Raw genomic sequence first — 10,351 nt, 5'->3', positions numbered from 1 at the left:
GGACCGAATGCGGTCTTCCACATCGCGCAGGCGCACTGCCGCGTTTGAGAAATGGGGTTTGTTTACTTTGTTGTGACCCGTGTGATGCACTCGTTTGAGCCAAACTGAATCTGAATAGTTTAAGAAAATTGGATACTGTAACGATTTCGCGAAATAACAAATCTGGCAAGGAAAAAATAAGAACACAAATGGAATGATTAGAAACTTTCTGTGGCGTTTTAGTTAAATTGAAGTATTATTTGAAAATGTTTGCTCAATACCCATATCCATTCTGCCACCATTAACAATTTTAGCATACCTGTCAATTTTAGCCTGGCCTGGCATTAGGGCCCTAAAGTGCCATCTACCGGCTGGTCTGAGGCTTTTACGCCTCTGCACTACATTTCCCGTCAGCCCCCACAAAGTGCAGTACCCGTGATGCCGTGCTGTTAGCCGCTCGCGTGTCGTAGGTTAGCGCTGTTGTTCCGATTGAAGAGTTCAACATGGCATCCGAAATGCCTATTCCGGACGTAATCCCCACCGATTTGGGGACTGCGATCGCTGCTTTGGATGGATGGACGCACCGCGAGCTTCAAGTGCAACTGGCCAAGATTGGAGCCCCGGTGATGGGTAAGAAAAAGCTCGGATGGTGCGAGAAGTTGCTCAGCTAGCCGCCAAAATGCTAACCTGCTGCTAATGCTAACGACTTTCCAACCACTTCCTTGCGTAAAGCGTGACACTCTTTTCACCTACGCCAACTCAAAATCATATTTAACATCTCTATGTTTTCAATTTACGTCTTCATTTATTTGTTAGTTGCATCAAAAAGGAGCACGCGCCTATTGTGTGGTCCGCCCGCCGGATAAACATTGAAGCACTGAATGAATGTAGCATTTTGCCTCGGTAGCTGTAACTCAATGAAAGTTGCTCTAATTGACTTAACCAATGTCATTCTAGGCCCAAGAGAGGAGTTGGTTGACAGGTTAAGAAACTACATGATCATGGTAAACTGATATCTGAATTCCGACAATTAAGATTACATTACAAGAGAACGACCTCCTAATAATGCTGTTTTGTTTTCCAGACTGGAGTCCTAGTCACAAAAAATGACAAACAGGTATGTGTTGTTGTTGTGCTCAAAAACCACATGAATGCATCGACCCTCAATCTATCTGTGTACTTATGTCATAGATTGATATACCCAATTTTTGTCTCATAAATATTCAGACATTCTAAAACGGTTCATGTGGTGTTTCTCTTTCTCCCTCTTAATAAGTAAGCTAGCCATGTTAAATCATGTGTCATGTGGAGTATTTCACTCACATAGGCAATGCTTGTCAAATCTCATATGCTGATGCCTTTGCTGTTTTATACTGTCCAGCATTTTGAGATTTCTGTCACATATCATCGCTTGAATTAAAGCTGGAACAACTTCAACTAAAACAGTGAACTAAACTTTACTGAATACTCTTAATTGTAGATGTCATTGCCTCCAATGCCCATGGGTACGTCCATGGTGCAGTCCATGGGCATGATGCCAGCGGCTCCCCCACCGTCTGGGATGATCAATATGGATCCTCCTGGTATGACTCCAGAAGAGCAGCTTCAGTTTGTACAGCAAAGAGCTGCAATGGTGCTTAAGCAACAGGAGGAAAGAGCCAACCAGGTGAGGTTTATGACTTATCAACTCAGGTCTGAATATTTTTTGCTTGTATTTTTTTTAATTGTTAAAACTTAGGGAATGAGAATTGTTTCTATCCCTTTTGAAGTTTCAAGAAAACATTGTTTTAGTATTTGTTATACAGAATGAAAATATGTTGACTGACATTAGTCTTGTTCATGAGTGTCATCGAAGATCTTACTAAGATTTTAGAGTGAAACTGCTTAATGAGGGTGCTGCCTTCCTCTTCAGGTGTTCTGGTCAGGTGCCCCCTAATTCTATACCCTGTAGCAGAATCTTGAGAGAACAGCTGACCCTCCATCCAAAAGAGATGTATGAAGTTTCGAGAGTGGTGTTTTGCACATTTGCTTTTGATTCTGCACCACTTGACATATCAAGAAGAACTTGGTTGTTCTTGATATCTCGGTTGATGTCTCGGTTGTTTTTAGGGCCAATTATATTAAATCTGGAGTGTTTCCTGCCTGTCACACCCCTTCACTCTTTTTTTCCCCCCCATAATCCCAGGCTGAAGGCATGGATGAGCAGGATCTTCTGGAGCAGCAACAAAGGGTAAGAGAGTAATAATCAATAACAGTTGTAGTAAGTGTAATAACTGCTTCAATAAAGGAAGATTCATACCCTTAGGTCAAAGTTGAGCTAAATTCCTTTGTTTTGTTTCCCACACAGGCTGCAGTGATGCTAGAACAGGAGCGTCAGCAGGAGATGGTGGGCATGCACCAGGGTCCCGGGGCACAGGCCATTTCTGCTGCCACTGCTATGAGAAGTAGGTTCAAGATTGGAGTTTTTATTGGCTCTTTTTTGTATTATGTCTTCAATGCTTCATTTGTAACAACACAATTCTCATGACTCTGACTCCTTTTATTGAAGTCCTGGATTCTCACGGCATACTGCCTCCTGGAGTCACAATGTTGCCCCCTCAAAAGCATAGAATCCCGCCTCCTCCTGGAGGAGACAGCCAAGAGGTCAGCAGCATTGTTCTGTCCAAGCTAATATATATACAGTATATGTATATATATATATATGAACTGCATTTACTGTAAGCTAAAATGGTTTGCGTTTGTATAATTTACAGTTCTGGGCAAGTGAAGAGATCAGTGTTGGTGGTCCAAAGATTCCTCAGGTTTTGGAAAAGATTCTCCAGCTGAAGGAGATCAGGCAGGAACAGCAGATTGAACCAGCAGGTTGGTAGCGTTTGTCTCTTTCATTTCCTATGGATTTCCCATATGGACTCTCTGAAGTCACTTTGTTTGACCTGCGTCTGTATGTCCTCTAGCCGATGATGACTCCGGGAGGGGAGATGGGGACCGTTCTGCCCAGGGGATGTCAGACACAGAAGATGACGACAGTCAGTTGTCAAAGAAAGATGTAAGTCAATTACTCAACAGTCTTTTTGTAACTGCAGCAGGCAGCATTAGCACACTATAGTCGTATTTAGAGGGCCCACTAAAAGCATCAAGGCTAGTTGTTTAGTTCTGTGGTTAAAAAATTCATTTGAATTAGGAAATAATTTGACAGAGTTCACAGTCTATTCACTGTCTGTTTCTTTCCTTCAGAAAAACCGCAGACGCCGAAATCGCAAGAAGAAGAGCAAGAAAAAGCGAGCCCTGGAGAAGAAAGAGCAGGCTGAGCAGCAGCAGCAGCAGAAGGAGGAGGTCATCAGCAAAGGCAAAGAAAAAGAGAAGGAGCCCGAGGTGGAAATCGAGTATGTTACCGAGGAGCCACATATCTACGATCCCAACTACATCTTCTTCAAGAGAATATTTGATGCTTTCAAGGTGACAGCACTGGACTTTTGATCACACCTTGTGTGATATTTCCATCATGTCATTAACACTTTTTCTTGTTTATCAGCTCACTGATGATTTAAAGAAAGAAAAGGAGAAGGAGCCTGAGAGGCCAGAGAGGCTTGAGACACTGGTGTACCGAAAGAAAGGCCTGGAAGAGGACAAGAAGGACAGCGACGACAGCGATGATGTAGGAATCTGATTAACTGTCGCAAAAACAGCTTCAGTCCAGGATTAGAAACGGGCATCTCTGATTTTGTTCATGTTTGTGTCTTTAAAATATGAATTAACTTCACAGGAAGCTCGGCAAGATGTACCTAAATTGTCAAAGAAGAAGTTGAGGAGGATGAATAGGTTGACTGTGGCAGAGCTCAAGCAGGTAAAATTCTACTTAACATGTGGAGTGTTTTTTCTTCATACAAGTGAGTTATTCTGCTCCTTCTACTGCAGCTTGTGGCCCGTCCAGATGTTGTGGAGATGCATGATGTGACGGCCCAGGAACCAAAGCTGTTGGTCCATCTCAAGGCCACCAGGAACACTGTTCCCGTCCCCCGCCACTGGTGCTTCAAAAGGAAGTATCTTCAAGGCAAGAGGGGTATTGAGAAGCCCCCGTTTGAGCTGCCGGAGTTCATCAGGAGGACGGGTATTCAGGAGATGAGGGAAGCCCTGCAGGAGAAGGTCAGATTTAATCTCCACTCTCAGCATGCATTAAAGTGGCGTATAAGCAAGTGTGAACTGATGACAAATATTTTGAATAACTAAAGACCAAATTATTGTTTTCACACACTTCTTAAAAAAACAAGCGAGTTCCAGATTATAACTCTTTTTTTTTATATCCCACAAGACGAGAATTTATCCTCCAACTTCCCATGCAAACTTTGGACTTAACATTGCTACTTCCTGCTTTTACACACTGAGTAGAAACTATTGTGGTCACTTTGTAAATGTTTAAGTTCACAGCACTCTGTAAGCTTTTTTATATCATCTTTTGACATGTTTTATGTTTTAGTAACGTCACTTACTATGTGTGTCAGTGACACAGGCTATTTGTCTGAGACTGTACAGAAGCTGAGTGAAATATAGCCGTCAGTCTGAATGCTTTTATGGATATGTTTTTGAAACTTGTCTCTCACAGGAGGATGCTAAAACAATGAAAACTAAAATGAGAGAAAAGGTTCGTCCCAAGATGGGAAAGATCGACATTGACTACCAGAAGCTCCATGATGCCTTCTTCAAGTGGCAGATTAAACCCAAACTCACGATCCACGGGGATCTTTATTATGAGGTACATTAAGTATTTCATCTCACGTTACTACCTGATGCTTGCGTTTAAATCCTCAATGTTGACAAGTGGCTGTGTGTGTCTGCAGGGTAAAGAGTTTGAAACCAGACTTAAAGAGAAGAAACCAGGTGACCTCTCCGATGAGTTGCGCATCGCACTGGGCATGCCAGTCGGTCCTGTGAGTTGCAATTTTGTCTTTCATTCAGATAGATTAACAATGGATTGTTTTCAAATATAACACTTTGTATATCACTCACACTTGCTCAAACACACAATTTAATTGTAACACCCTCCAAATTAGCATATGAATATGTAATTGTAATGAAAAAATATCAAAAGTGAATAGTAAAATCAGTTACTTTACGTCACGAAACAACAATAATTGTTAGCTCACACTTGTAACTTAAACAATGAGGGGTGGTTTCTGAAGTCTGACTTGTATTTGTTCCATTCCTTCACAGAATTCCCACAAAGTGCCACCTCCATGGCTCATTGCCATGCAGCGATATGGACCTCCCCCCTCCTACCCCAACCTCAAGATTCCAGGGCTGAACGCCCCCATCCCAGATGTAACGTCACTTGAATCATTCCCCCTTCAAGTCTGTTCTTTGTTCACTCTTGTGTTTCTCTCTCCAGAACTGCACCTTCGGCTACCACGCTGGCGGCTGGGGGAAACCTCCTGTTGATGAAATGGGCAAACCTCTCTATGGGGATGTGTTCGGGACACATTCTGGTGATTTCATGGTAGGAATCTCCTTCACCTGGCTCAAATTCATAGCGAATTTCCACGTCGGCCTGCTATGTAAATACATTGATGTTGCTGTTTGATAGTGAAAACTTCCCTACATAATGTTGTGCGCTTTGAAATTCTTTTTCTTATGTTATTAAAATCGTTGCCTCTGCAGGCCAAAGCAGATGACGAAGAGCTCGATCACACACCATGGGGTGAACTCGAGCCTTCAGATGAGGAGTCCTCTGAGGAAGAGGAAGAGGAAGAAAGTGATGAGGAGAAACCGGATGAGACCGGTTTCTTCACGCCAGCAGACAGGTACATGACGACACTAGCACTTCTTAGTTTTGTATTTGGTTGAAAGTAGGTCTGATCCCTTGACATCACCTCTTATTTCGGCCTGCAACTATCGAATTATTCACTAATAGGGTATTCTAACAAATAGTTGATCAATTAATTTTTTTTTGAAAGAATTATTGCAAGTACACAAAAAGCACATGATATTTCACTTATCAATGAATGACCAAGCGGTTTCTATTTTTTTTATTTTCAAACACAAACAGAAAAAAAACACAAAACAATTCAATAATCAAATATTTATTCTTGAGTTGAGAAGTTACAAAACTGTGCTCTGTGGTTATCAGGTTGGAATGCTATTTCTTAGCTCAGGGCCTCATGATGGTGTTGTACGGGAAATGTACACTCCATCTATGGCTGTGAAACAATCATTTCTGACTTAGACTTAATGACCATTACCAGCATATTTGTGAACCCTAGGGTTCTTACATGAGCTCTATTGTTGTGGCTGACATGGTAGACTGTTTTATATGATTAACTTTTGGCGTGTAACATCACAGTGAGAGAGAGCGTGATAGCAATAGAAGTTGTTGCTACCTTGCTTCCAATAGTGACTTATCAACCCAGTCTCCATTCTTGGAGGAGTGATATTGAACCAGTGCATATTTGTCAAAACTATCACAGTGCGCATGGACTTTAAAAATAAGTTTCCTTGAAATGTTTCAGCAGAACTGTTATTTCACAGATGACAATGTGTGAACTACGCAGACAAGTCGCAACAGCACAGTGTTGTCAGCTAGCGTCACGGTTATACTTTCATTATAACTCAGAAGCTTGAACTTTTTCCACATTACATCTTATGAACAAAATCGTTATAAAGATTATAACTCTTATTTTTTTTATATCCCACGAGACGAGAATTTATCCTCCAACTTCCCATGCAAACTTTGAACTTAACATTGCTGTCTACTTCCTGCTTTTACACTGAGTAGAAACTATTGTGGTCACTTTGTAAATGTTTAAGTTCACAGCACTCTGTAAGCTTTTTCATATCATCTTTTGACATGTTTTATGCTTTAGTAACGTCACTTACTATGTGTGTCGGTGACACAGGTTATTTGTCTGAGACTGTACAGAAGCTGAGTGAAATATAGCCGTCAGTCTGAATGCTTTTATGGATATGTTTTTGAAACTTGTCTCTCACAGGAGGATGCTAAAACAATGAAAACTAAAATGAGAGAAAAGGTTCGTCCCAAGATGGGAAAGATCGACATTGACTACCAGAAGCTTGAACTTTTTCCACATTACATCTTATGAACAAAATAGTTATAAAGTAGCGACCCATTCAACAGCAGAACTAGGGTTTTGTCACGAGTCACATTCAGAGAGGAGCGTGTGCAATACTGTAATATAACATTAAATTAATGGTTGCGCCAGGCAGAGAAAAAAAGCCTTTTTTTGTTGTTCATTACTCAAATTATTCAAGTAATTGCTTCACCCCTAATTTTGTTTGATCTGATAATTACGTCACTTGATGAAGGGACTTGAAGGCGGGTTTGTTTTATTCGAGTTCACCACCGTCTCTTACGTGGAGTTTCGGTCTGATTCTAGGAGCACCAGCATGATATGGTTCAAGATGCTATCACAAAGAAAACCTTGCTAATGCTCACTGTTTTCCTTTCAGCGGTCTGATCACTCCGGGAGGCTTCTCTTCAGTACCTGCAGGCATGGAGACCCCTGAGCTGATTGAGCTGAGAAAGAAGAAGATTGAGGAGGCCATGGATGGGTGAGAAGAACGTTATTGTTCTTTATGATTATTATTGAATTGTTTCATGCTTGTGCTCTTGACTTGAACCTATTTGTCTCTTTCTAGGAACGAGACTCCAAAACTGTTCACGGTCCTCCCTGAGAGGATGACTGGTCCTGTGGGTGCTGCCATGATGGCCTCCACACACATCTACGACATGTCAGCGGTAAGAACGTTTGTCACCCACCATAGTAAGGACACAATCATAACCTTGGGTATCTTCTGATCTCCGTTTGGCAGGCCATGGCGGCACGTAAAGCCAGCGGGGGACAGGAGTCGCAGGGTGTGGAGGTGGCTTTGGCTCCTGAGGAGCTGGAGCTGGACCCCATGGCCATGACCCAGAAGTACGAAGAGCACGTCCGCGAGCAGCAGGGACACTTGCAGAAGGAGGACTTCAGTGACATGGTGGCTGAACACGCAGCCAAACAGAAGGTAATCTTTTAGCCTTAAGTCTGCTGATTAAACAGAAATCTAAAATTTAAATGTGATGGAACCGCTTGTTACTGCTGTGAGTGGATTCAGGAGACAGAGAGGAACTATTGAAGCATGGTTAAGACATGTCGGAAACACTTGATACCTGTTGATACACCACTGTGGGTCATTGGTTGGAGTTAGTGATCTTCTGTTGGACACTGTTGTTGGAGAGGTGTAGCCATGCATTTTTGTCAAATGGCTGCATTGTTATGGACATTGCTGATGGGCTCTGGTGACCAGTTCACCTGTAACGTGCCTCCGCAGCACACAGCAATACGCAAGTCGTATTCTATTAACACCCCATTAAGGATCTAGCTTTTTTTTTTAATACTTGATTTGTTGTCATGACGATTTTAATGTCTTCTCGTGACAGCAAAAGAAGAGGAAAGCTCAGCCGCAGGACACGAGAGGCGGCGCCAAGAAGTACAAGGAGTTCAAGTTCTAGAGAGAACACCAGGGCCGACCACGACTCACACACCGCAACATTGTTCGTCTTTTTTTTTAAACTTTGGATTACCAGTGCTTTTGTCTATTCCTCTTAATGACCCTGCAAAACAAGAGTCTGTTTAGATTTTATGTCAGTGATTTTCTGTTTTGTAAATAAATTATGCGAAACGTCCACATTTTGTGACATTTTATTTGAGAAAAGGTTGTAAGTGGACTTCATGTTGTCTTCTCCACGAAGCAATGTGTTTTTCTAAACTTTACAGTTCCTCTCCAAGTAAGTATGGTTCCTGATTAAACAATAGATCATGCATTTTCATTATCACGAGTTGACTGCATGTTTTCTTTCTGCTTCAGAGTCAGTCTTGAATGTCTTCTGGTGCAATACTCAGTGACCCATGTGAGAGGCAGCGAAAAACAAATGCTTTCTGTCGTCTATTTCTAGAATGAGGATTCTTTTTTTTTTTTTTTTTTTAACCAAAGGTGTTATCAGTCCGATCACGATTTGTGTTTTAACCACTAACGGCATTTTATAATCTTGCCACTAGAGGGCACACGATTACAGCAAACACCGACCGAATGATCCTGGACTTGACTGGTGTCACTTGAGATGTGTTCGTTGTCAATATAAACCGGATATTTCTGAGTCACCGTTTTCACTCCTACAACTGCAGATTGTGTGGTTATCAAGGCTTAACCTTAATGAATTGCCAAGTTGGGTGACGAACGCTGCACCCACTGAATTCTTCAAGTGTTTGACTTGTGAAATAAAGTGCAGCACAACAGTGACGCCATCAGCAGTAAAAGTGCAACGAGCAAAATGCCACCAGAACCTTGGCATCAGTCAGTTACTGATAGCTGACTTGTTTTTTATAGGTTTATTTTATGGAAACTTGTGTTGTAAAGGGAAAAGGGCCCCACACTAAACCTTGAGGATCATCTTGCAATGACACAATCTCTGTACCAACCCTCCAATGAGGCAATGACAAGAGACTCCAGGTGATATGTATGAGATATGTCCAAATCTGGGCAACCCTGGTGCAAATGTTTCCATCTGTCACAACAGCTGAACGAATGCTGATGTTTTCTTTCATAGTGGTCACCAGCCGCACAGTCGGCTGACTGTAAATAATGTCTTGGGATAAACCTCTGCTGGGTTTCAAGTGAACGTGATGGTCCTGGCAGATTCGGGACACGGTACATAAAGTAACCCGGATTATCCCATGTTATGTTTAAATCTGCTTGATTCTAATCTCTTTATCAATGACAGGGGCTGGTGAGGGAAGCATGTTAAAAAGAGCCGGGAGGTCACACTGCTGCTTAAGTCACTCGGCCGATTATCCCCAGTGAGTGACCGGGAACAAGAGGCCTCACAGAGATTCCCGTTGCCCCTCGTGGAATGATTTCTTTCATAATCCCGCCCTCTCGGCCCAATTACTTGGACGGGAAGGAGTCTGAGGCTGAGGTGTTCCAAAAGTCATGTGACCTGCTACCCGGCTTGGCTAAACTAAGCCATGTCACATCAGAAAGATCAAGATCATTATTAGTAACTCTACTGTTATAAATGTTCTTTTTATAATCCAACTGGGACTTTGATTCCCCAGAATGATGATCTTGCCAAATACAATGATAGAAGCTATGTAGCAGGTACTGTTTCTACATTTTATTCAAATTAAGAAGAGACACTGCTAGTTTTAATAAATTATTCTATTTAACCCCAGAACAACTGATGATGAGGTTTGCTGCTCCTTTTCCTCCGAGGTCCCACATCCCACAAAGTGCCCATTCTTTTGGGTTAAGTTTGGTCCAACAGTCACTTGTGGAAGATTCAGCACATTTCTGAAATTCTATTCCCAAGGCGAGCTTTGTGGAT

At 42.1% G+C, this 10,351-nt stretch overlaps 1 protein-coding gene across 1 annotated transcript; it reads left to right on the top strand.

The window, feature by feature from the left end:
* The first annotated feature begins 419 nt into the window (after positions 1-419).
* sf3b2 (splicing factor 3b, subunit 2) lies at positions 420-8,655 on the top strand. Its single transcript, XM_053859695.1, has 22 exons — positions 420-609; positions 937-983; positions 1,064-1,096; positions 1,460-1,645; positions 2,165-2,209; positions 2,327-2,423; positions 2,528-2,622; positions 2,733-2,841; positions 2,934-3,025; positions 3,214-3,435; positions 3,512-3,634; positions 3,743-3,823; positions 3,895-4,122; positions 4,580-4,729; positions 4,815-4,904; positions 5,188-5,295; positions 5,363-5,470; positions 5,632-5,774; positions 7,438-7,539; positions 7,627-7,726; positions 7,801-7,992; positions 8,408-8,655. The coding sequence occupies exons 1-22, from the start codon at positions 483-485 to the stop codon at positions 8,477-8,479; spliced, it is 2,550 nt and encodes an 849-aa protein (XP_053715670.1). The 5' UTR covers positions 420-482; the 3' UTR covers positions 8,480-8,655.
* The last annotated feature ends 1,696 nt before the right edge of the window (positions 8,656-10,351 follow it).

This window comes from Synchiropus splendidus, chromosome 3, assembly GCF_027744825.2.
Source record: "Synchiropus splendidus isolate RoL2022-P1 chromosome 3, RoL_Sspl_1.0, whole genome shotgun sequence".
Classification (NCBI taxonomy): domain Eukaryota; kingdom Metazoa; phylum Chordata; class Actinopteri; order Syngnathiformes; family Callionymidae; genus Synchiropus; species Synchiropus splendidus.
Note: the sequence above shows the minus strand (reverse complement) of the source record. Positions and strands in the feature narration are given on the sequence as shown.

What these genes read in the sequence shown, in the direction of transcription:
- sf3b2 (XM_053859695.1), top strand. Translation starts at nt 483, where the DNA reads ATGGCATCCGAAATGCCTATTCCGGACGTAATCCCCACCGATTTGGGG. An exon ending in TGCTGCCACTGCTATGAGAA is followed by an intron (nt 2,424 to 2,527) that starts GTAGGTTCAAGA and finishes CTTTTATTGAAG; the next exon opens with TCCTGGATTCTCACGGCATA. An exon ending in AACACGCAGCCAAACAGAAG is followed by an intron (nt 7,993 to 8,407) that starts GTAATCTTTTAG and finishes TTCTCGTGACAG; the next exon opens with CAAAAGAAGAGGAAAGCTCA.